The sequence below is a fragment of the Dromiciops gliroides genome, chromosome 2 (assembly GCF_019393635.1).
Source record: "Dromiciops gliroides isolate mDroGli1 chromosome 2, mDroGli1.pri, whole genome shotgun sequence".
NCBI classification, from domain to species: Eukaryota; Metazoa; Chordata; class Mammalia; order Microbiotheria; family Microbiotheriidae; genus Dromiciops; species Dromiciops gliroides.
The window spans coordinates 182,143,891-182,170,313 of record NC_057862.1 but is presented as its reverse complement, the minus strand read 5'-3'; the positions used below and the strand labels follow the sequence as shown (position 1 = coordinate 182,170,313).

General features: G+C 35.8%; 1 protein-coding gene across 1 annotated transcript in view; it reads left to right on the top strand.

The window, feature by feature from the left end:
* Nucleotides 1-26,423, top strand: part of RYR3 (ryanodine receptor 3) — a 681,173-nt gene that overhangs the window by 522,021 nt on the left and 132,729 nt on the right. Inside the window, exons 53-59 of the mRNA XM_043982013.1 lie at nt 10,052-10,141; nt 12,106-12,252; nt 13,270-13,332; nt 15,492-15,567; nt 15,683-15,806; nt 25,458-25,573; nt 26,194-26,261. Coding sequence (XP_043837948.1) covers nt 10,052-10,141; nt 12,106-12,252; nt 13,270-13,332; nt 15,492-15,567; nt 15,683-15,806; nt 25,458-25,573; nt 26,194-26,261 — 684 coding nt within the window. The remainder of the gene's footprint in view (nt 1-10,051; nt 10,142-12,105; nt 12,253-13,269; nt 13,333-15,491; nt 15,568-15,682; nt 15,807-25,457; nt 25,574-26,193; nt 26,262-26,423) is intronic.

Genomic DNA, 26,423 nt, shown 5'->3' with positions numbered 1-26,423 from the left:
AAAATTTCAGGATCATTGAACTATCTGAACCCCATAATAAAAAAAAAGAGCCTACTTCATATTTCAAGAAAACTTCATAAAAAACTACTTAGAAATCTTAGAACCAGAGGGCAAAGTAGAAATAGAAAGAATCCACTGGTTTCTTCCTGAAATAACACCCAAAATGAAAACTCCAAGGAACATTATAGCCAAATTCTAGAGTTTCCAGATCAAAGAAAAAAAATGTTGCAAGCAACCAGAAAGAAAGAATTCAAGTACTAAGGAGATATAGTCAAGATCACACTTAATTTAGCAGCCACCAATGTAAAATAGCTGAGAATTGGGGATGTTATATTTGAGAAGATAAAGGATATGAGCTTACAGATAAGAATAACTTACCCAGCAAAACTGAGTATTATGCTATTAAGTGGGGGAGGGGAGGAAATGGACTTCTAATGAAATTGAGGATTTCCAAGTATTCCTGATGAAAAGACCAGAGCTACAGAGAAACTTTGAAGTTCAAAAACAGAAGTAAAGAGAATTTTTTTAAAGGTAAACATGGGGGCAGCTAGGTGACTCAGTAGATAAAGCATAGGCCCTAAATTCAGGAGGACCAGAGTTCAAATCCGGCCTCAGACACTTGACACTTACTAGCTATGTAACTCTGGGCAAGTCTCTCATTGCCCCCAAAAAAAGTAAATATGAATGAACAGTGATAAAGGATTAAACAACTATAAGCTGTTTACATTCAAATATGGGGAGATGATACTTATGTCTTCTCAGAATCCTACATTATTATCAGGGAAATTCAAATAGACAAAGCCTAGATTCTGTCTTGATGATCTTAAGAATGGAAAGAAAGGATAAGAGGAATATACTGCATAGAAAGGGAAAGAAAGTAAGATTAGGGAAAATTATCTCATATAATCAGGGAGCACAAGGAGACATTTATACAGACAAGAGGAGGGGATAAAGCAAGGTTATTGACACTTTAACTTCAATCTCATTGGGAATTAATCAAAAGAAGGAAGAATATACTTGTGCAGTTGAGTACAGAAAAATACATTTTTCTTAACAGGGAAATAGGAGGAAATATAGAGAAGCAGGGAGGGGCAATTAGAAGGAGTATATGTTGAAGGAGGGATTAGTTCTGAGCAAATTAAACTCTGAAGATGTACAAAAATATTTATAACTTTTTGAGTTGGCAAAAGATGAGATTCTTAGGAAGTGCCCATAAATTGGGGAATATATTAACAAAATATGGTACATCAATGTGATAGAATACGATTGTGTAATGACTAACCAGGATGCCACAGGACTAATGATGAAACATGTTATGCACCTCTAGATAGAGAAGTGAAGGACTAAAATGAGAAAAAAAATTTTGGAAATTTGTTTTGATTGACTATATATGTTCATAATGGATTTTTTCTTGTATTCTCAATTGGACAGAATGGGAGGGCAAGGAGGTGGATACTGACTGATTAAAACAAATAAAATATTTTTCATTCAGTTATTCCATCTAGCACTTAAAATCTCTTAACTGACTGAATGCTTAGTAAGCTTAACTGCTTTATCAGCTGTTAAAAAATGGAATTTGTATCAGATGAGTTGAGCCAAAGGAATCCAGGATTCTCATGGACCATCCATTTGAAAATGTGGGCTACATTTCCCAGAACAATTACTTTATTTTCACTTGAAAACAATGGAAGGCTAACTGGATATAATTTGGAGCTGAAATCACTTTTAAGTCTTAACTATTCTAAAGTACTCTCAGTTCTGTTCATCCCTTTATGTACATCTCCTCTTTACTTTCCTATTTGGGGATAATGTTGGCAATAAGAAAACTAGTAATTACAGACTAACACTTCGTTATTTCTAGGGCATCTTTATTTCCTAAATGCCTTCACGTGTGCCCATTTGACAATTTTGCAAACTCAGGAGGCATCAAAAATATTATCCCCACTTTTAGATGGAAGAAACTAGGTCACAAAGAGGGAAAACAAGTCCTGAAAAGTTCTACATTATTCAAGGCAAAAACAACCTATCCTTGCTCTTTTCCAATGTAGCAGCACTTTCTATTGGGCTCTGCTACTTCTTGTAGTTATCATGACTAAGAGATGTTGTGGTATTGTAGACAAAGTACTGTGCTCTCTGATCAAGAAGGCCTAGGTTTGAATCCCACTTCATACATGAGTTGTCGTAAGCCTGAACAAATTACTTGCCCTCTATCAACTTATTTCCTTATCTCTAAAAAAAGAGGATAATAAGATATATGGTACTTATCTCAGAGGGTGAGTGTGATGATGTAATGAAATTATATCTGTAAATCATTTTAAATATATGTATGCATACAAACATACATGTCTATTTTTCCCTTAACTATGATGTCATTGCATGCAAATATGTGTGTCTAATTTTTTTTCCTGAACTGTGTTTTCATTGGTTAGGAAACTCCTGGTGAGAAACTTCCTCTAACAATGCAGATAAACATATTCTCTATAATTTTTTATAACTTAGAGAGTTTTCTTGAGCATTGAGAAATTAGGTGACTTTTCTTAAATCATACAGATGGAAGAATATACTGGAACTCAGATCTTCCTGACTCTAGTTCCAGTTCTCTATTAGCTACTCCATGTTGAATGTACTATATAAATGTCAGTTGTTATTGGTTTTTATTATTATCTCAATAATTATAACAATTTTCTATAGCTAATTCTAGTCAGTTGGTCATGTTTTACTCTAGGTATTGAAGAGGTGCTAAATTTGCAGTTGAGTGATGAATTGTATAGTCTTCACCAGTTCCTTGCAAAATCTATATTGTTCACTAAATCCAGGATCTCTAAGAATGGCCCTTCTGTGTATTCTGGTGGAACAGACCTGGTCCTGTTTTTCCATCATAACTCCCTCATTCTACAAACAAAGCAATATGAGTTACCAGTTGTTATCATCATATTCTCTTACCTCTTTCAATGGAATTTAGATAGAAAAAATACTGAGAAAAGTTGTTATCCATTATTCTTTTATATTATACTAAAGTCTATCGCACAGGTAGATAAAATAACTTGTGTTTTCAAAAATCAAGTAATAGTATGAGGATATAGGCTCATCTTCTTTAGGCTCATTTAAAAACATCCTTGATACTAATGCAGGAACAGACAGGACAACAGAATTATGTATCTTATCCTGTTTGTATATGATTTTTATCTTCTCTGATAGGTCTCTATAAACTTTTCTTTCCATGTGGCTTGGAGAGTATGAGTATTTGGTATAATGACATCTATTAAAAATGTTGTTCTTAAGTTTTTATCAATGAATGTTATATCCAAGTGATCACAGATAACAGTTCAGTCTATGATAATGGTCAAGTTTCACTTTATTCTGTTGGTTGAATAGCCACCCATTGAGGAAAAAAAACAGCTTAGACCAGGTTTAAGTATATGTACCAGACAAGGAGGAGGAAGAGAAAAAAGTAAGTGCATGACTATGACCCTCGAGTGAGGTTGTAGATTCAGCCCCTGTCCTCTCTGAGACATGCAACCAAATGGCCAGGCCAGACCTTCTGACCACAGGGGAGCCTACAGTTTTGTTTCTCTGAACCTGCAGAGTATTCTAGCTAGTAGACAAGGGGTAGGGTGGTCAGCAGTTTTTTGTAGCTTCAAGTAGGAACAATTTTGCAATTGCATTGCTCAGACACAAACCAATTTTGGGAACTTGCAAAGCTCAACCCTGGGAAGGTAATGATCAGACTCTCCCTAGCCAGACCAATTAGGGGCCAGATCACTTCCCTAAGATATCTCCTGAGATCCTTGAAGAATATGGCACTAAGTACCTAAAAAAAAGCAACAAGTGGACCTTAGGGAATACAGTACAGAACCAACAAAGGCCTAGAAGTATGCAAAACCTGGTCCTAAAACAAAATCCCAATTTGGGAAGTAAGATAAAAGAATAAGTAAAGAAAAAAACAAACAAAAAAAGACTCCTACAATAAAGAATAGTTACAGTGATAGGGATGTCTAAGAAGCAAACTCTGAAGAAGAAAATAACTTCAAAACACGTACAAAGAAAGTATCAAAGAAAAACAGAGTTTGGCCATAGTGTCAACTAGAATATTTAGAAGAAATCAAGAATTCTCTAAGAAGTTAAATTGATATTACAAATGAAATGAGAATCCTGGTTAAAAGAAGAGAAAAAGAAATGAAATATTTGAAGGAAAGTTTTGAACAGAGAGTGAATAACTTAGTACAATGGAGTATAAACTTTATCTAAGTTATAGATTGCTTGAAAATTAGAATAAACCAAGCAAAAGTTAATGATTCTATGAAACAACCAGAAATGTTAAAAGTAATTCAAAAGACTAAAAAAATTAATTTCTAGAACAACAGTCCTGGAAAACAGATCAAGAGATATAATTTAAGAATAACTGGACTACCTAAGAACAATATGGTTTTTAAAATAATAATCTATATATCATATTTTTCTGCATATCATTTTTCAAGGAATTGTGAAGGAAAACTGCCATGATCTATTAGAATTGAGTGAGGATGGAAGCAAAGAGAGAAAAAAATATAAGAGAAAAGAATAGAGGGTAAAATTCAATTAATGGTCATTATTATAAATGTCAGTGGATAAGCACACCCATAAAAAGGAAGAGAGTAACAGAATGGACCAGAAGCAGAATTCAACATTATATGGTTTGGCAGAAACAGAATTGAAGGATAAAGATTCACACAAAATTAAAGAAGGGGGCTAGAGTAAAATCTATTATGCGACAGCTTAATTTAAAAAGTACGGTTTAGCAGTCACTTGACAAGGCAGCAGCAAAAACAGACATGATAAAAGGAAATAAAAGGCATCTATATTCCGCTGAAAGGTACCAAAGTTCTGGTATCTATGTTGAAAGGCTCACAGGGTTGTTGTAAGGATTAAATATTTGTAAAAGTGCTTAGCACCAAGTCTGGCACATGATGGAGAAATTATGAAAAAAGTACCAAATGTCAAACTATACTACAAAGCTAGAATCACCAAAATTATTAAATATTCGTTGAAAAATAGAGAGTTCAATCAGTGGAACAGATTAGGTATATAACATCTAGAAGCAAACAAACCCGGCAGTCTAGTGTTTTATAATCCCCAAGTCCTCATTTACTGGGATAACTACTAGGGTCTCGGTTTAAAAAAAAAAAAGAAGCTAGAAAGTAGTTTGGAAGAAGTTAGGTTTAGACAAACACTTCACATCACTCAACAAGATTAGCTCCAAAGGGTTATATGACTTATATGTAAAAGATCATATCGTAAACAAATTAGAGGAACAAAAAAGAAATTTCCTTCCAGATCTGTGCACAAGAGAAGATTTTATTAAGAGAAAAGAATAGAGAGATCCAGGGAAGATAAAATGGACAATTTTGATGATATGAGATTAATTTTTTTCACAAAAAAAGCCAATGCAACTAAAATTAGAAGTGAAAGTTAGAGGGGAAAAGCAAGAGAAAAAAGTCTTTGCAGCAAATTTCTCTTATAAAGATCTAATTTTCAAGATATATAAGCAATTGGTTAAAATTTTGAAGAATAAGACATTTCCTGGTTGATGAATCTTCAAAGATTATGCATTTCTCAAAGGAAATTGTCTAAACAGTTTATAAACAGTTTATGTCTAAACAGCCATATGAAAAAATACTCCAAAACACTAATAATTAAAGAAAGGCATATTGGGGCAGCTAGGTGGCACAGTGGATAGAGCACTGGCTCTGGAGTCAGGAGTACCTGAGTTCAAATCCAGCCTCAGGCACTTGACACTTACTAGCTGTGTGACCTTGGGCAAGTCACTTAATCCCAATTGCCTCACCAAAAAAAAAAAAAAAAAAGGACAAAGAAATGCATATTAAAGAAACTCTGAAGTGCTTCTTCATATCCAAAAAATAATGATAATTAGTGGATGGGCTGTCAGGGAAACTAAGAAGTGGGGGTGAGGAATTAGATCATTTATAGGCATGAAAAAGCATTAACATGTAAGACACTCTATTATATTTAAGGAATTGCAAGATGGTCACTGCTACTAGATTATAGAGTATTTAGACAAGAGTGAAAAGTAAGAAGAATGGAATGGTAGGAAATGATCAGGTTATATAGAACTTCAAATAGGACTTCAGAAATTCAATGGAGTTTATTATATTTGATCCTGGTGATAACAGGGAGCTAGTGAAATTCATGGGAGGTGGGAGAACGGGGTAAAACCATCAGATGTGTGCTTTAAGAAAACTATGTTTTCAGCTGAGTAGAGCATAGTTTGAAACAGGGAAAGACTAGAATCAAGGAAGGAAAACAACCAGAAGGCTGTTTCATTTAGGTTAGAGACAATGAAGGCCTGAACTAGAGTTCAATTGTGTAACTGAAGAAAATAGGGCACATAAAAGAGATGTTGTAAAGGTAGACACAGCAAGATTTGGCAATGTGTGGTAAGTGAGAGTCAAGGGTGACATTGGGGTTGTGAGCCTCAGGGACTGAGAAGCTGGCGGTGCCCTTGACAGTATTAGGGAAGTTCACGGAAGGTTTGAGGGGAGAGATGAGTTGTGATTTAGATGTGTTGAGTTTGAGAAACACCCAGTTTGAGATGTTAAAAAAAGACAATTATTGATACAAGAATAGATCTCAGGAAAGAGGTAGTTCTGGGTATCATCTGCATAAAGATCATAAATTAATCCATGGGTGTTGATGCAATCACCAAATAAGATAGTATAGAGAAGAGAAAATGGTCCAGAACACAGCATTTGGGAACACCAAGTTAATGGGGATGACACAGTTGAAGAAACAAAAAAGGATACTTAGACCAGTCAAACAGGAGAGTAGCCAGAAGAGTGTCACAAAAACATTGAGAAAATATCTAGAAGGAGAAGGTGATTTTTCTATGTTATCTGCTGCAGAAAGACCAAGAAATATCAGGATTGCAAAAAGGTCATTAGTGTGTGAAGTTTAGAAATTACCGGAAACTTTGGAAAGGGGCAAGTTGTAGTTCAAGATCATAGTGAGCAGGTTTGAAAGACAATTTGTGGAGGATTTGGATGAGAATTAGAGTAGAGGAAATAAAAGTACCTGGTACTTTCTCAAGGAATTTAGTGACCATGGGGAAAAAAGATACAGGATAATAGCTAACAGGAATGGTAGGATCAAATTATGTTTTTTTAAGGATGACAAAGACAAGAAAATGTGGCAAAGAATTGGAAATCAAGGGAATGCCCGCCAATAGGGGAATGGCTAAACAGGTTGTGGTGTATGAATGTAATAGAATACTATTGTGCTGTAAGAACCGATGAGCAGGAGTTCTGAGAAACCTGGAAGGACTTATATGATCTGATGCTGACTGAGAGGAGCAGAACCAGGATAACATTGTACACAGTAACAGCAACATTGTGTGATGAACAATGGTTGCTAGACTTGGCTCTTCTTAGCAGTGCAATGATCCAAAACAGTTTCAAAGAACTCATGATAGAAAATGTTCTCAACATCCAGGAAAAAGAACTGTGAATTATGAATACAGATTGAACCATACTGTTTCTACTTTTGGACTGTTTATTTTTTCCCTTCTTCTTTGAGGTTTTCCCCTTGTGCTCTGATTCTTCTTTTACAAGATGACTAATGTAGAAATATGTTTAATGTGATTGTACATATACAACCTATATTTCCATCTTGGGGAGGAGGGAGGAAAGGGAGGGTGGGAGAAAAATGTTCAACTAAAAATCATGTGAAAACAAATGTTGAAAACTATCCTTATATGTAACTGGAAAATAAAGAAATACTTTTAAAAGACAAGCAAATGGTAGAAGGAATGAAAAAGAAATAGATTTAAGATGAAAGGAAGTGTGTTCATTATTGAGCAGGCATCCCAAAGGACACAGGGGCGGGGGGGGGGGCCTACCAGATATGGAATGGGACCTTATAGGCATAGGGTAGAGGAGAATAGGCATGAGGGAGCAGGAAGTTGAAAGTAAACAACAAAGTTTGTACATCATCAGCCTGGGATTCAGAATCTTTGAAATGGAACAAGTATAAGTTAATGGGAATTCACTATTCATTGAGAATTAAGTATAGTAAGAGTGTAAGTGGTTGGAAAAGGATCCATTGAGGAAGACTTGAGATGAGACTGTGCTGCAGATCTTCCCTTAAAGTTCACAACATGATTGCAAATAGTGAGACTTTGTCCCATGAAGCCCCACAAGACTTTCCTCATGTAGGGAGGAACAAGCAGTGGGATGGAAGCATACATAGTCAGATCAGAATGCCTTGCTCTCCCTGGAGAAAAGCCCTAAGGTATAGGAGATAAAATAGATCTTATCCCCAGAGGATATTGAGGCACTAGAAATAGTTCTAAGTTAAGTCCCCACTGAAACAAGAAATGGACAACAAATACTTATTTTGTTTTTCCTTGGTGTGTGGCCCTGTGCTAGAGAAAGAATCATTTTCCATATTGGTGCTGTTTATAATCCATTTCAGGGGGCAGCTAAGTGGCACAGTGGATCAAGCACTGGCTCTGAATTCAGGAGGACCTGAGTTCAAATCTGGTCTCAGACACTTGACACTTACAAGCTGTGTGACCCTGGGCAAGTCACTTAACCCTTTTTGCCCCACCAAAAAAAAGAAAAAAGAAAAAAATAGCAACTCTAATCAATTTCAGTATTGGGTATAATTTCTGAACTTTGCATTTGGTGAAGATTTTTAACTCTCAAAGTCTCCCTCTTTAGATTTTAATCCCTCCTCATTTTCATTGCTTATTTTATCTATTCTGGGTTTAGGAATGAAGGGTTGTTTATTGTTGTTTTTTTTGCCATGTGCTAGTCAGCAATAAGTTAAGTTGGAGTTAAAGGTGTCAATGACAAAAACAGTATGAAGCCCTTACTTAAAATTAATGTAATCTGTTTCCATGTCATGATATAGCAATGATACATAGTGAAAGCAATCCAGTCTCCACTCCATTTTATCTTAATTCGTTTGCCTGTTTTAGTAGTTAGCACCATCTATATAAGACTATTTCTGATTCGAAGATAGATTTTACCTTCTTATTGTACCAGAATAAAAAGAAATACCACTTGTTCTGCTGTCTTCAGTGTTCAGAGTTGTTTAATGTAGGGCCTGCCTATAAGCCTTTGCTGTCCCATCTGTTTCTTAGGTTTATAGGGGAAATTTCATCCTATTTGCTAGTGTGTTAACCCAAACAGAACCCAATTGATCAGTGTTTCAAGATTCCTGACAAGCCTTCAAAACTATCATAGCAGTCTCAGGGTACAAGAATTACTTGCTGTATCTCATCCTGGTTAACATTCTCTTACTTTTCTCTTGATTTTCACCCTGTCCCCCTCTAAGTGGAGTTATTTTATTATCATTATTTATCTAATTGGTCACTAGAGCTATTGTTGACCATACAGATAGTTCTCACACTAGTTAGTGGTTAGCTGTCCCTGAATGGTGAGTCAGTACAAAGTTAAAATGACTAGTAAATGTTTGGACTTTGGAGTTGGGTAGTGTGCTTCATTGGGGTACTAAGGACTGAAAATCCAGTTCTTAATCTTAGAATGCTACCTTACATGTTGGTGGGAACAAAATAGTTAATTATCTGCATATTCAGCTTTTTCTAAGAGAGTAATAATCAGCAGGAGAATTTGAGTGGAGCATACTGCTATGTAGCAGTATATTTCAGTAAAAGGGCTGGAATTATCTTAAACCCAGATCATTCCAGTTTTGCTGAAGTAGCAAATTAATCATCGCATGTGACCTTTGAGAAACTGCTCAAATATTATCTTTCAAACCTTTGGGAAACACTGTGCAGTGGTCCTTTGTTCCTGGTTTACATTGACCTGGAATACAAGTATGTATCTAAAGAGGACAACCAGATAAAACAGGAATTAAAGGAAACAGAGTTTATAATTTAGAAGGCCATCTAAAGGTTGCAGGATTGAGGAGAGAATTTCCAAGGGATTTTCAGGCACATTTGGTATAGTCCTTTCTTTGCAGTTGGGTCACACAGTTGGGATATTTAATGCCCAGAAAATGCTATTTAAACTGAAACCTTTTCCCCTGACAGAGTCAGAATGGCTGGAAATACGGTATCTCTCTGGATGAAAATGTGAAAACACATCCATTAATAAGGCCTTTTAAAACATTAACTGAAAAGGTAAGAAAGAGTGGAAGTTAAAAAAAACAAAGATATCTCACTCTGTACACAGTGTTTTTTTCATCCTTGAGAAGTTTCATTACTCAGTCACAGGGGGACCAACAGAGGATTCACACAAAATTTAGAGACTTTTTGTAACAAAATAAATTCTTCTTGTTTCCTGTCTGTAAACATTTTCTCCTCTGCCCCACACCCAGGAATTAATTCCCAGAATGCTATCTCATGTTGTACTCTCTGGCTTCTTAAAATCTATAGAAATATATTATTTAACATATAGGAACCAGAGAAAAGTTTATTGTCTTTTGCAAAAACTTTGGAAATAAACTATGAGTGATTCTCATTAGAATTCTAATTAGGGGAATGGGGTAAGCCCAGAGGGAAATCAGGAAGCTACTCAATACTGCTCAAGTAAAAATTATTTCTGAGAATACAAAGGACAAGAGGGAAAACAAGAAAAGGTTCCAAGAAGTATGAACAAGGATGATGTTTCCAAGTATATTCATGTAAGAATTGTGTGGATAGGGAACAGCTAGGTGGTGCAGTGGATAAAGCACCAGCCCTGGATTCAGGAGGACCTGAGTTCAAATCCAACCTCAGACACTTTACACTTACTAGCTGCATGACCCTGGGCAAGTCACTTAACTCCCATTGCCCCACAAAACAAACAAACAAAAAAGAATTGTGTGGATAAACGTGTTACATAATTCCTTTCTGAATCTGATTCTGCATCATCATCTCAATAAACATTCTTGTTCCATTCATAGGGTGCATGGCCCCGCCTTCATGCTTAGTGTGTTTCATGTTTTTGAATTTTGAGCCAAATACCATGGAGGTCCAAGATTAATTGTGAGGTCAGGATAATCTGATAACTGCCTAAACTGGAACCATCCTCCCAAGGAATATGCATATTACCCCTACTTCCACTACAGTTAAAACACCAGTCATTTTCTTACCTTTGTCCTTGCCTCTGCCCTTCTCCTTCACAAAACTCCAAATACTTTTGAATGGCATGACACACTTAAATTGAAAGCAACACACTTTCTTGAGGGTCTTGAATATTAAAATTGTTTTACCTAGTGCTTTGCTATAGCCCCTAAAATAGCCAGCTCATCCACTAATAATTCATACCATAATTTAAATTAATAGGCACCACACAATATCCCTTTGGGATTCAGAGATTTATGAAAATAACTATATTTTATTTATATCAGCTCTTTTTACAGTGATTTAGAATTGGAAATCAAAGGATTATCCATCAATTGGGGAATGGCAAAATAAACTGTGGAATATGATTGTGATGGCATATTATTGTGCTATAAGAAATTACAGCTGTCTAGGGGAGGGGGGGAGGGAGGGGAGGGAGGGAGAAAAATCTGAAATTGTAAAGCATGTATAAACAAAAGTTGAGAACTATCTTTACATGTAACGGAAAAAATAAAATCTCATTAAAAAAAAAAAAGAAATTACAAACCACACAATTTCAGAAAGGTCTGGAAAGACTTATATGAACTGATGTTTAGTGAAGTGAGCAGAACCAGGAGAATGTTGTGCACAGTTATAGCAATATTGTTCAATGAAGAACTGTGAATGAATTAACTATTCTCAGCAATACATTGATCCAAGACAATCCCAATGGACTAATGATCAAGCATACTATCCACCTCCAAAGAAAAAACTAATATTGATTGAACACAGACTGAAGCATGCTATTTTTTGCTTTCATCTATTTTTTTCTTTTATACAAGGTTTCTTTTACAAAATGACTAATATGATAATGTTCTACATAATTGCACATGTATAATCCATATCTGATTGCTTACCCCCTCAGGGAGGGGAGAGGGAACAGAGGGAAGGAAGGATACAATTTGGAACTCAGAACTTTAAATAAAAATGTTTATTATTATTTTTAAGCTGTATAAAAATATCTATACTTTGCAAGCCAATTTTACCTGAATTTTTTCTAGGAGAAGGAAATTTATCGCTGGCCTGCCAGAGAGTCTCTGAAAACCATGCTAGCTGTGGGCTGGACAGTTGAAAGAACCAAAGAAAGTGAAGCGATCGTACAACAGCGGGAGAATGAGAAGCTTCGCACTATTTCCCAAGCCAGCCAAGTAAGACAGAACTGCTTAGAAACAGACTCTTTAAACCTAAAAGGAAATAAGTACTCTGGGACAGTGTCCATGAAATTTCATGGGATGAGATTTTTTTTTTAGGAGTAGCACTGGGTGGATCAGTCTGGTTTGTCCCACAAGTAAACAAAAATATTTATGTAATCTTTTTTTTTTTTTTTTGGTGGGGCAATGAGGGTTAAGTGACTTGCCCAGGATCACACAGCTAGTAAGTGTCAAGTGTCTGAGGCCAGATTTGAACTCAGGTCCTCCTGAATCCAGAGCCGGTGCTCTATCCACTGCGCCACCTAGCTGCCCCTCTTACATAATCTTTATGTCAGAAATGTCCTTACTCTCTTAGCTCATCAGGAAATCTGAGATAACATGCATCATAATCCTGAGTATTCTAAAACAGATACCTTGTTTATAGGCAATACTCACAATATCAGTTCATAATATTATAGAATGGAGTTTTATTTTTAAGGGGGTAAGAAAAATAAAAAATTGACAGCTATTAGTCTCAAAGTACATGTAAATCCCATGGGGCACTTGCAGTCCTGAAGGCTCCTATGATAAGGTACAATCTCCCCTGTTAGTACTACCTCCCCTCCTCATTTTAGAAGGAACATAGTTAACCTCTCTGACTCTACTTCTTACTCTCACTCTCCTTCTCCTGTCTGTCCTACAACTTTTCATGATTCTTATAACCCAACTATTGGATTTCCCAATTTCTTAAGACATCCAGGGAAGTTCCCTATAAAGTCCTCAAGTCTTGTTCGAGTTGAAAGCAAATACTCTTTGGTCATTCTTACCACCTTCTTCTCCTTCATTTGGTCTCCTTGCTATGGGCCCCACTCAGTCTGCCCTTAGGTCAGACATTCTTCATTTTTCCCCAGTTACTGAAAATAGGAAAGAGAATATACTTGCTGCTGTGCTGGCTAAAAATAGCAGAAGCCAGAAATACTAATAAAAATGAGGGAGATCATGTCAGATCAAATAATTTTACTTTGCTTTTTCTAGGGCAACAGCTACAATCCTGTTCCACTTGACCTCTCAAATGTTGTGCTTTCTAGGGAAGTCCAGGTCAGTGCTATTTTCACTATATGCATTCTTCAGAACAGTATAACTTATCTTGGACAATGAATCATAGAATTAAAATTATATCACAAACAGAAAATATTAGCACTAGAAAGGACCTTTAAAATCATCCTGTCCAGCTCCCTCATTTTACGGGTGATAAAATTGAGGCCTAGGAAGGCAAATTGATTTTTCCAATATTATAAAGATGGTCAATGGTAGAGTCAAGACTAGAACTACTGCAGAATATATAATCAAGGTGTCCTACCCCTGTGGGTTGAAGAAAACATTGGATGTTACCGCAAATGAAAAGGTGTGTCAGTGTTTATATTTCATTGATATTTACCTTATCAGAAATTGAAACTAATGAGTGTTTAAAATATTTATTCATTTAAAAATAACAATATACCCCTTTATATTTTATATAAATAGCATAATTGATGAAAATTATATTTTTCCAAATCAAAAAATTAGTGAGAAAATTGGTGGTGTTCTACATATTTTTCAGATCTCTTTAATGTCTTGTTTAATAGAAAATAGCTGTATTCTGATATGTTTCTGGATTCAATCTGTTGTGTGGTTCAGGTATATAAAGAAAACCTAGTTCATATAGATATGTAGTTGGAAAAGGGAGGAGTACTTTAATAGGCACATAATGTCTTAATATTATTTTTAAAAGATTTTTGACCTCACAGACCTGAAAAGATCTCAGGGACCCCAGGGCTCCAGGGGCCACACTTTAAGAACTGACAAACTAAAATGTCAAAACTAGAGTGTTGGAAATGTATCACATTGAGTAGAGACAAGGGGAAAATGTTTGCAAATAGTTCAAAGCTTAGAGTTTCTCTTGAAATTTTTAATACTGTATGACAAATCATTACAGCAAAGGCTTGTGGGTTCAGTGCAACTTAATGCAGCATGGTAAAGAAAGAGTGATGATCAGAAAAGTATAGTGCTAAAATGAAAAACAAAAACAAATGGTGATTAGTCCAAGAAGCCCCACTACTTGTACATTGTCTATTCAATTATCTATGTATATGAACTTCATTCACATGCTTGCTATTGCTTCGGTAACAAGTGTACCCAAAGCCCACCTCTTTAGACTCGTTGAATCATTGCTCTAGAGCTGAAAGAGATCTCAGAGAACATCTAATCAACTCCCCCATTTTGCAGATGAGGAAACTGAGGCACACAGTAATTCATCTGAGGTCATATAGATAATTATAAATACTATGTCCTCAGAATCCAAATTAAGCATATTTTCCACTGTACCAGCCCTCTTTTAGTTTTGCAGAACCCATTGTTTACTGATTAGGTCTTTACCATGGCACCTCACAAATGCCCATCGTGTTTCGATTCATCATAGAGGACACAGAGGAATGGCAAATGCAGTGGGAGAAAATGAAACAGCTTGGATCTGGGATACCTCTGATAACTCCTATTTCTCCACCCCATTTCTATGTCAACTTCTGCCTTTCACTCCCTTGACATTTTCAGACTGTGGCAACAAGGCCAGTGAAACTCCATTTCAGTTTATTCATTTGTTTTTCAGATTAGAAATCTGTAAGTGGTGCAACATCCAATTTCCCTTTATAATGATATGGCCCTTATGTGAATGAATTTTATTTGTAAAGTTTTATGTATGCCAATCTCTCACCAATATAGGTGTCATTAATTTCCTTACAATGGTGACTAAAAAGCCATGGTTTGTTTTCCTAATAATGGGGCCAATGTAAATTCATATTCCTCTTACCCTCATAACCTAAAAAGCAGCAAAACCCCCAGAATACAAAAGACTAAATTCTTCATTCCAAGTATGATTACCATATGAATTAGTAATACACATAATGACCTTTTCAACGATTTTGCCAGTCCTAAGATTCTGAAATCCTACCATAAATGACATATTGCTGATTTGTAGTTTCATGTTGAAATGTTTATTTTTTGGATATCTCCTTTACAGACTAATAAGTTGAAAAACAGGATTAGATTTTTTATAACTAATGAGGTGGATAAGCAGAGACTAAGCAATGAATAAAAAGCTTTTGGTGACATTCCTTTCCTAAGCCATCCCAAAATAGCCTGTCACTGATGGGCTCATTTTTCTTTCTGCCACTGTTCAAAACCTATTCACATTCACATTCTCAATGGCTTTCTCTTGGCAGGGGATGGTGGAAGTTGTGGCTGAGAACTATCACAATATCTGGGCCAAAAAGAAAAAGATGGAACTGGAAAACAAAGGTAAAGCTAGTTTACACAGTATACAAAGGAACTGATACTGGGCATCAGGTGTGTTACTTCCTTGAAATGAAAGGGAAACTCCAAAGTGCATTATAGTTCTCTTAATTTATCATAGGTGGAGGCAGTCACCCTCTCTTAGTGCCATATGACACCTTGACAGCCAAGGAGAAGTTCAGGGATAGAGAGAAAGCCCAGGAGCTATTTAAATTCCTCCAAGTGAATGGTATTGTTGTATCTAGGTAAGTAATTCTTCCCAAATACTCCCTTTGTTACTATTTCCTATATTCAATTACCTTGGCTTGTCACCCCCCCCCCCATAATCTGGCTAATATTGATAAGAGAAAGAACAACAGTTAAGTCTTTTGGAATTGAAAACTATTTATTTGGAAAAAAAGGGAGTTAATTAATAGGTTTAACTTAAGATAGGAAATGGAACCTACTAGAAGGAATCACACAATCTCAAAATTAAGCAGGAGCCTCAAATGTTACCTTGTCCAACTGACATCTGAAAAAAGAATCCCCACTATAGTCTGCTAACTGTTCCTCCAGCCTTTACTTGAAAACCTCAGTAAAAGAGAACCTAACATCTTCCAAACCATCCAGTTACATTTTTTGATAGCTCTCGTGACTAGGAAGTGATATGGGGAGAAAGCATGTGGGTCCTTAGGATTCCTCTGTAAAGTATTACACTCTTGCACAAGACCTAATTAGGAATAAAAGAACAGGTTTATTGAGGTACAAGAGAAACTGGCCAGGAGGAAGGTTTTGCAGAAACAAAACGCTTTCCTCCCCGACTAGCTTGGGGAGCGCCCTTTTATAGGGTTTAGATGGGGTGGATAAGAGTCTCTTATTGGTTGAAGGGCTGGGGGTCCTCCCACCTTGCGCTGGGGTAGGAGAAATCCCTCGTGAGCAATCTGGTGGTGGGCGTCAACTTTGTCCAGATGGGTCTAAACAGTCTGCTGGTGAGTGGTTCCAGGTGGTCTTCTCCTGGATTACCTCATCCAGGTGCTCAGGAGGACTGGAATGTAGGGTGGTGGTCCTGGAGCATGCTCAGTTTGATCTGGTGCCACTTATGCTTATCTCTTTTGGATGTGTATGTCCTTGATTGAATTCAGGAGGACTGGAATGCAGAGTGATGGTCCTGGAGCATGTTTGCCTCTTATCTCTTTTGTGTGTGTGCGTGTCCATGACATTCCCCCCTTCTTATATCTAGGGAAAAAGGGCTGCGGTCTCATCTTCTGTAACTGCTTCCTCCTGATTATGGATGTAGAGATGTCCCTGAATCATTGGGTAGAAGTTGTTTTTCTTATACCATTCCTAATTACATCATTGCAACTTCTACCCATTGTTCCCATTTCTGCAGGGACTGCAGAAGCCCAGTTTTTCTTGACTACAAGTCCACTGCTCTATCCACTACATCAGTCGGCCTTGATTTAGATATTGTGGTTGATTTAGAATAAGTGGATTCAGATCCGAGATTTGTTACCACATCTGTGTGACCTGGGGGCAGTCATGAAAAATGAGGCAGTTAGATTAGATGACCTGTTTTATCCTTTCTAGCTCTAAATCTATGATTCTGTAATCCCCAAACCCTTCATCATCCTGGATACACTCCAGCTTATCAGTGTCCTTCCTAAAATGCGATGCCCAGAACTGAGTACTATATTCCAAATGTGTTCTGATCAAAGCCAAATATAGTGGAACTGTTCTCTTTTGATTGTGGCCTCCTAATGTAACCTAAAATCATATTATCATTTTTTGTCTGCTATATCATGATGTTATCACATATTGAGCTAACAGTATTTCCAAACCCACCTCAATCTCTTTCAAAAACTACTGCCTATGATCTATCTCATATCTCATATCTACTCTCTTTTTCATATGAAGTTGATTTTTTAACCCTATAAGATGGGTCCTTAACTCGTAAAATCCATGTCAGATTTCATCTTTTAGGTTAAGCCCAATATTGTAGCTTTTCAGTATTGTTTTTGGATGCTCATTCTGTCATGCAGTGTGTTAGCTTTCCTTCCCACTTTTGTTCCATTTACAAATTTAATAAACATACTTTGTATGCCTTTATACAGCTGCTGATTAAATAGCACCAGGAACAAGCACAGATCTCTAGAGTATTCCCTCTAAGCTACTTCTGTCTTTTCCATAAGAACAATGTGAGAGATATTGTCAAATGCTTCCCTAAAATATAGGTAAACTAAGAGATGCTATGATATCTAAAAAAAGATCTAAAGAAATCTTGAGGAAAGTGGTATCACCTTTTCTGGAGCATTTTGTAGGAAACTCACTTTCTAAGCCTGAGGAAAGTACTATTCACCTTATTTTGTATAACCAAAATTGGCTTTATTCAGCTCAATAAGGCATTGACTGTCCTGGAGATTGCTCTCTGTGAAGTCTTTTTGCCATTTTTAATAAACTACCCTTTCAAAGTACTCAGCTGTTTCTAAATATTATAATTCCAATCTTCCTTTTATCTCACCAGCTGGAACTGTTTTCATATCTGTATAACCAATATCCACTGATGAAATTTCATTCTTATGCCTAGGTGTGTGGGAGAAAAATTAATCTGTTAAAGATATATGGACTAATTCCCATTCATATGCTTCCCTGTTTTCTATCCCTATCTTGACCTGTTTCCTTCCCCCCAGGATTTTGAGAAAGCATTCAGTAACTCCTGAAATGCTAGTTTCAGGTTTTCAACTTAGAGGCCACTCCTCATTTAAAAACTAATGAGAGGCACAGTGGATAGAGTACTGGCCTTGGATTCAGGAGGACCCAAGTTCAAATCCGGCCTCAGACACTTAACACTTACTAGCTATGTGACCCTGGGCAAGTCACTTAACCCCAATTGCCTCACTAAAACAAAAACAACAAAAAACAACAACAAAAAAAAAACTAATGAGAGGGGCAGCTAGATGGCGCAGTGGATAGAGCACTGGCCCTGGATTCAGGAGGACCTGAGTTCAAATCCAGCCTCAGACACTTAATACTTACTAGCTATGTGAGCCTGGGCAAGTCACTTAACCCTCATTGACCTGAAAAACAAACAAACAAAATACAAATGAGAAAAATAATTCTTAAGCTTTCTAATTATTTCATATTTCTCTTAGACTATAGCTGTCCTTATACCTCTGTTTTACCCCCAGTTTTTTGTTTTGTTTTGGTTTTTTTTGTTTAGTGAGGCAATTGGGGTTAAGTGACTTGCCCAGGGTCACATAGCTAGTAAGTGTTAAGTGTCTGAGGCCGGATTTGAACTCAGGTCCTCCTGACTCCAGGGCTGGTGCTCTATCCACTGCACCACCTAGCTGCCCCTTGCCCCCAGTTTTTTAATTTGCTATTTTATATGTACATGCTTCTTAAGAAACAGAATAATTCACTGAAAAGTGTGATAGCTATGGAGTAGAGAAATCTGGGTCCAAATCCTACTTCTGAAATTTTTTTTTCCTATGTGACAATAAACAAATCACTTGAAGTCTCTGATCCTTAGTTTCCTCGTGTGTAAAATGGGGATTTTAATTATAATACCTATCCCATAGGCTTGTTGTGAGGATAACATTACAATATATATAAAGTATTTGTAAACCTTAAAGCATCATATAAATACCAGATATTATTGTTGAAAATGTGGGTTTTACCTATAAGGTGTGATCCTTTGGGGTGTGGTGTATAGGTCCTTATATGTAACAAAAACCTCATCCTTTGTTTCAGTATTTGTATATCTACTCCCGTAAAAGGAATTTCTTTCCTGTGTAAGATGTTCTATGCTTTTAATTTCTTACAGTATTTTCCCCAGCTATAGATGTAACTATGAGTCTTTTTCTAGAAGATTCAAAGACAAACTTTGAATTCATAATCTAATATTTTACTTTTTCTGGGGCAATGAGGGTTAAGTGCCTTGCCCAGGGTCACACAGCTAGTAAATGTCAAGTGTCAAGTGTCTGAGGCTGGATTTGAACTCAGGTCCCCCTGAATCCAGGGCCAGTGCTTTATCCACTGCACCACCTAGCTGTCCCCCTAAAACTTATTCTTTATACTAGAATACTATATACTAGAAAGCATGCTATGCTTTGCAGCTTGTTGTCTTTTAGATAACTATCACCACCCACTGATTTCTTCTCTTCCCTCCCCTTTTGCCAGAAGAACCCTCTCTTATAAGAACAGTCAAGCAATGATTTGTTGTTAAACAATTTGGTGAAACATAAATTAAAGAAAAATTATCTGTCAGCATTATAAGGAAAAAAGCAACAATAAACTAAGAGGAAGAAAGGTATAATTATTATTTAACATTGATTAAGTGTAATACTAAAGAAGAATAGAGCCAAAATAGAAGATATAAGGGAAAATGTAGGAGAATGCAAAAGAACACACGACTTTAGTAGTCCATAACCCACTCTAGTAGCACATAAGGATAAGAAAATAGTATGAAAGGCTCTTTTCAGAAAACACAAGTAATAACCAAAGAGAGAAATGTTAGACTTTTCTTCCTACAGAAGGATCCACAGACCTCAGAATTTGAGAGCATCTACAATTCTATTCTAGGCCATCCATTTAGGGGGAAATTTGTATTTGCCTACATTTCTGGTGACTCAGTTAAACAATTCAGCAAGTGTACCTACTATATTATAGGTACTAGGGCACCATGAAAAAAGGAGATAGTCTCTGCTCTCAAGGACCTTACTTTTTATACTAGGTTATATAAATTGTTATGGTGTCAGCAGATATATGAATAACTCTCCATTGCTTTGGCTATGTGAATCTCATGATAGAATGGTGAATTACTCATATGATCAATCCATTTTAATCTAAAGCCTCTTAAGAAAAATTGTTTAAATTTAAGATGCAGGAATGAAGGTTTGACATTTTACATCCCACAACAATGGGATTGATAGAAATATTTAGATTTATGGTAGTATTTCTTTTGCTCTGTTTACAGATTAGATTAACCATTGTGGAAAACAATTAGAATTTTGCAAATAATATGGCTAAAATGACCATAACCTTTGACCCAGAGACCTCACTACCAGGTATAACCCAAAGAAGTCATTAATATCAAACAGGCTGGGGCAGCTAGGTGGCACAGTGGATAGAGCACTGGCCCCGGATTCAGGAGGACCTCAGTTCAAATCCAGCCTCAGACAAAACACTTACTAGCTGTGTGACCCTGGGCAAGTCACTTAACACTCATTGCCCTGCCCCCCAAAAAAATATCAAACAGGCTCCATATATAGAAAAATTTTTATAGCTACAATTCTGGTTTCAGCAAAGAAATGGAAAAAAGTAAATAACACAGATTAGGAAACAGCCACACAGATTGTGATATATGAATGTAATAGAATATTACAAAGAAACATAGAGTTAAATGAACTGAGTCAGTATGATGTAAATAGAACCAGAAAAAATATACTCAAGAACTACATCATTGTAAATAGGAAGAAAAACAACCATAAAATAGTGCACCTCCTCTTCTCCCTTACATAGATGGGGAGGTCCTTGGTCATGGAACATTGCATATAATATCTTTTTTTTTCAATTTATTGATTGGTTTTGCTGATTTTCCCCTCTTTTTCTTTTTTAATTCTTTGTAATTAAGAAGTGTTTTTGGAAGAAGGGAGAGTACAGAATTAAATACCATAAAAGCAAATGATAGGAATTCCAAACCAAGATGGCCAAGTGAGGAAGCAGCTCTCCCAGATTTCCCCTCTAAACTGACATAAAACTGCCTCTGTTCCTTGGGAAACACAATCTACCAGCCCAGCAGGAAAGGTCTGTCTTACCTGGGTGGGAGAGAAGTGAGGTCCAAGAGCAGCAGCAACAGAAACAACTTCTGGGCTCAGAGCAGAAGCCTACAACAGACCTCTGAGCCTGCTGAACGGTAGTGAAGCCCTGCCCAGCTAGTTCAGCAACAGATTCTCACCCCTGTGACCTCCCAGAAGAGACATATTTCCAGATCAAAACCAGCCCCAGGAATTTAGCAGATTGCAACAAAATTACTATTCAAGGGCTTATTAACAGAGTAACAGATTACCTTAACAACCCAGCTGCAAGTTGCCACCACAGGGCCTGAAAATCAAAGAGATCACTCCCCGGGGCCTGACTAACACAAAATGAATAAAACAACAATGAAAAAAGTTTGACTATTGAAAGCTACTTCAATAAAAGGAAATCTCAAGACACAAATATAGAAGCGGACTGTAATAAAATGACTACAGGTGAACCTTCAAAGAGAAGTACAAATTGGTCTCAGGCCCAAAATAAAATCCTGGAAGAGCTTAAAAAGGACTTTGAAAATTGAATTAGAGAGGTTGAGGAAAGATTAGAAGTGATGCAGCAGAACCATGAAAAAGAATTACAAAATAATAATATAAAAAATTACTGAGGAAAATAATTCCCTAAGGAACAAATTTGGCCAAATGGAAAAGGAATTACAAAAAGTAAATGAAGAAAATTATTCTTTAAAAATTAAAATTGAACAGATGGAAACTAGTGACTCTATAAGATACCAAGATGCAGTAACACAAAATCAGAAAAGCAAAAAAAAGAAGAAAATGTAAGATTTCTCATTGAAAAAACAACTGACCTAGAGAATAGATCCAGGAAAGATAATATAAGAATTATTGGAATACCTGAAAGATATGACCAAAAAAAAAAATCCTGGACAATATGTTTCAATAAATTATCAAGGAAAATTACCCTGAAATATTAGAACAAGATGGCAAAATATATATTGAAAGAATCCATGGATCACCACCTGAAAGAGATCCCAAAATGAAAACTCCCAGGAACATCATAGCCAAATTTCAAATCTCAGAGATCAAAGAAAAGGTATTGTAAGCAACCAAAAAAGAAACAATTCATATACTGTGGAGCTATGGTCAAAATTACACAGGATTTGGCAGCTCCCACATTAAAGAATCACAGTGGGGCAGCTAGGTGGCGCAGTGGATAGAGCACCGGCCCTGGAGTCAGGAGGACCTGAGTTCAAATCTGGCCTCAGACACTTAACACTTACTAGCTGTGTGACCTTGGGCAAGTCACTTAACCCCGATTGCCTCACTAAAAAGAAAAAAAAAAAAGAATCACAGGGCTTGGAATATAATATACCAGAAGGCAAAGAAGTTAGGTTTACAACCGAGAATTACATACCGAGCAAAATTGAATGTAATCTTTCAGGGGGGGAAATGGATATTTAATGAAATAGGGGAATTTAAAGCATTTTTGATTAAAAGTCAGAGTTGAATGAGAAATTTGACTTCCAAATACAAGGTTCAAGTAAAACATAAGCATATGGTACAAGTGAAACATGAAAAAGTAAAAAAGAAACAAGAAAGAAAAACTGTAAGACATTTAATAAGGTTACACTATTTCTAGTTCAATATGATAAAATAATATTTGTAATTCTCAATAACTTTATTGTAAAAGTAATTTTAATGCAATTAGTAGTATATAAAGAGCTTGTAGTCAAGGTAATATTTAAGGTATGATAATATTTGTAAGTCTAAAAAATGTAATATAATAATGATTACAAAGAGTATATGTAGACAGAGGGTGTGATCATAAGGTGACATTGATGATATAACACCAAAGAAAATTAAATAAAGGGCTAAAAAGAAATTGCATAGAAGAAGTAGGAAGGGAAAAACTGAATGGGGTGAATACACACACATACACAAAGAGGCACAAAAACAAAACAAACAAATAAATAAATGAATTAACAAGTAAATAAATAGATGAATAAATGAATGAATTATCATAACGGAGGGGAAGATAACGGATTTGGGCAAAGTTTAAACCTTACTCTCATCAAAGTTGGCACAAAGAGGGAACAACAAATACACTCAGTTTAATATAGAAATCTGTCCCTATAGGGAAGTTCAGATCGGGACAGTGATAATGGAGGGGGAAGGGGCAACTGATATGGGGGAGGGGATATTGGGGAAGGCGGTTGTGGGAAAAGAGAGGGTAGGGTCAGAATGGGAAGGATGAGCAGATGAAAAATAGCATGGAGAGATATAGACAGTCATCATAAGTATAAATCTGAACACATTTAAGGCAGAGTGATACATGCAGGGTGAATGTAGAGTTCGGGTGGGATCTATTATACTTCGGCTGAAGCAAGAAAAACAGGGGTAGCAATTATGATTTCAGAAAGAACAGAGGCAAAAATAGATCTAGTTGGGGGAGATGGGGAGGTAAGCTATATTTTTCTGAGGGGTACCATGGACGATGAAATCATATCAATAATTAACATGTATACGCCAAGTGGTATAGCATCTGGGTTTTTGAAGAAGTTGAATGAGTTGAAAAATCTATAGGACCAGATGGATTCACAAGTGAATTTCTACAAAACTTTTAAAGAACAATTAATCCCACTATTATATAAATTATTTGAAAAAATTTAAAAAATTTTTAAAAGCTTGCTTGGAAAGACATGTATGAAATAATGTATTGGGAAGTGAGCAGAACCGAGAGAATATTCTACACAGAGACAGAAATATTGTTTGATGAAGAACTGTGAATGACTTGACTATTATCATCAATGCAATGATCCAAATCAATCCCAAAGGAATATTGATGAAGTATACTATCCACCTCCAGGAAAATAACTGATACTGATGGAACATTGGGGCATGCTATTTTTCACATTATTTCATTAAGTGACAAATATTATGATTTTTCTATGATCATATATGTTTAACCCGTACTGGATTATTTACCACCTTGGGGAGGGTTAAAGGGAGGGGGAAAGGGAGGGATAGAGATTAGAATAGAAAAATATAAATAAAAATGGTTAATCTGGAAAAATGGAGGAGGGTGTGCTGGGAAGGGTACAGGAAGTATGTATGTGTTTATACACACACATATATTTTGTGCATTTATGAGTTTTTTAGGTATTTATATAGTAATTATATTTAAACAAATTTGTCATATAAATTATTTATATAAATTGATATGTATTTGTTATTTATAAAAAAATTATTTAAGGAATTAAAATATTAAGTTATATATTAGAATATATCTAGGTATATCTAAATGTAATGTAGAAAATTTACATTATGTCATGTTTTGTGTATATTGTATCTATGTTTGATATATGCAGAAAATATAATTATATATCACAATTAAAATTTAAAAATTTTTAATATATAAAATAAATTTTAAAAAATCAAATGATACCAATAAAAAACTTTTAAAAAGATTATTCAAGGGTAGGCATGTACTTTTCTATGGATTAAAAAAAATAATAAATGTAATGTTTTTGATTCTCTTTCGTACTGGTGAAGAAACATAATTTCTAAGCTTTCTTCTACCTCTGCTTTTTCTAACAATCTGGTTCCAGCCAACCTTTACAAGAGTCTCCATTTATTTTCTCCTCACAACTGCCCTGTAGGATCCTAGACTTCTTTAAATCTGAGGTCAAATGCCACATCCTCTATGAGGCCTTTCTTCATCTCTCCTGATGTTAGTGCCTTCCTTTAAAATTACTTCATATATGTGTGTATACATATATGTATGTGTTGTATATGTATATCTAAACACATGTATGTATATGTATCTAAATATATGTGCATATATTAAATGTGTATATGCACACATATTTATATGTGTACTATTTATGTATATATATTTCCCCAATAGAATGGGATCTCCTTAAGGGTAGAGACTGTTTAGTTTTATCTTTGTATCCTGTTCCTATTGTCTAGTCCAGTGACTGATATGTAATAAATGGTTTTTGGCCACTGATGAATCAATATTAAGTTAATATTTCAGAAGAATCATCTTCCTTTAAGGAAATAATTTTGACAAAAACAATATTGCTTTTCACTTGTATCATAATATCTCTGTTACGTTCTAATGTTTTTGCCCCATTTCCCAACTAGAGATCTGAAGGATATGGAATTGGATGCTTCCTCAATGGAAAAGAGGTTTGCCTATAAATTTCTAAAGAAGATTCTAAAATACGTTGACTCTGCTCAAGAGTTTATTGCCCATTTGGGTAAGTTTCATCCTGAAACACTGGCAAAAGTGCTGCTATTTCTTTTTGTACTATTTAAATAATGGTAGTTTTGTGTTACAATTTTCCAGTTATTTAGACATTTGACAATTTGTTGTAGGGAAAATCTTTTGTGTTGTTTTATTTTTTCTCTACTAGAATGGTACTTCAAACATTGATTCCACTGCTAGGTCTGACTCATTTGTTACCACTCATTCTAAGTTTATCTCTTTTACATTTGCTGCTGTATGACCAAGCAGGGATAAAATGAAACTCTCTGTGCCTATTTTCTTGCTTGACAAAGAGAGATAACGGTAATGACAGTTAAGAGTACTAAGATCACAACAATAATTCTGTTAGCTTTTCTATTTGCCATGACATATCATACTGCTAATTCTTGCTAAGCTTGAATGACACTAAAACTTTCAGATATTTTAATATAAACTGTTATTGATATACAGATATAGAATAGATATATAGTGGTTAATAAATATATTTGCAAAACAAAGTTTTTTGTGGACTGCAGATTTTCTCATAAAAGGCCTTCAAACAAGGTAGTTTTTCTTTAATGCTACATCTGTGTCTTATGCTGCCTCACGTGTGTATCAATTATGTCTTTGTAGAAGCCATTGTCAGCAGTGGGAAAACAGAAAAGTCTCCCCATGACCAAGAGATTAAATTCTTTGCCAAAGTAAGTAACATCCTGCATCCATAAAATTAATAATTGTTCTCCATTTCTAACATTATAATAAATATCACTGGATCAGAGCTAGATTCAGAGATCATCTGATCCAACAGATGAAAAAACAGATGTCAAGGGGTTGTGACCCTCATAAGATCACAGGTAAAGTAG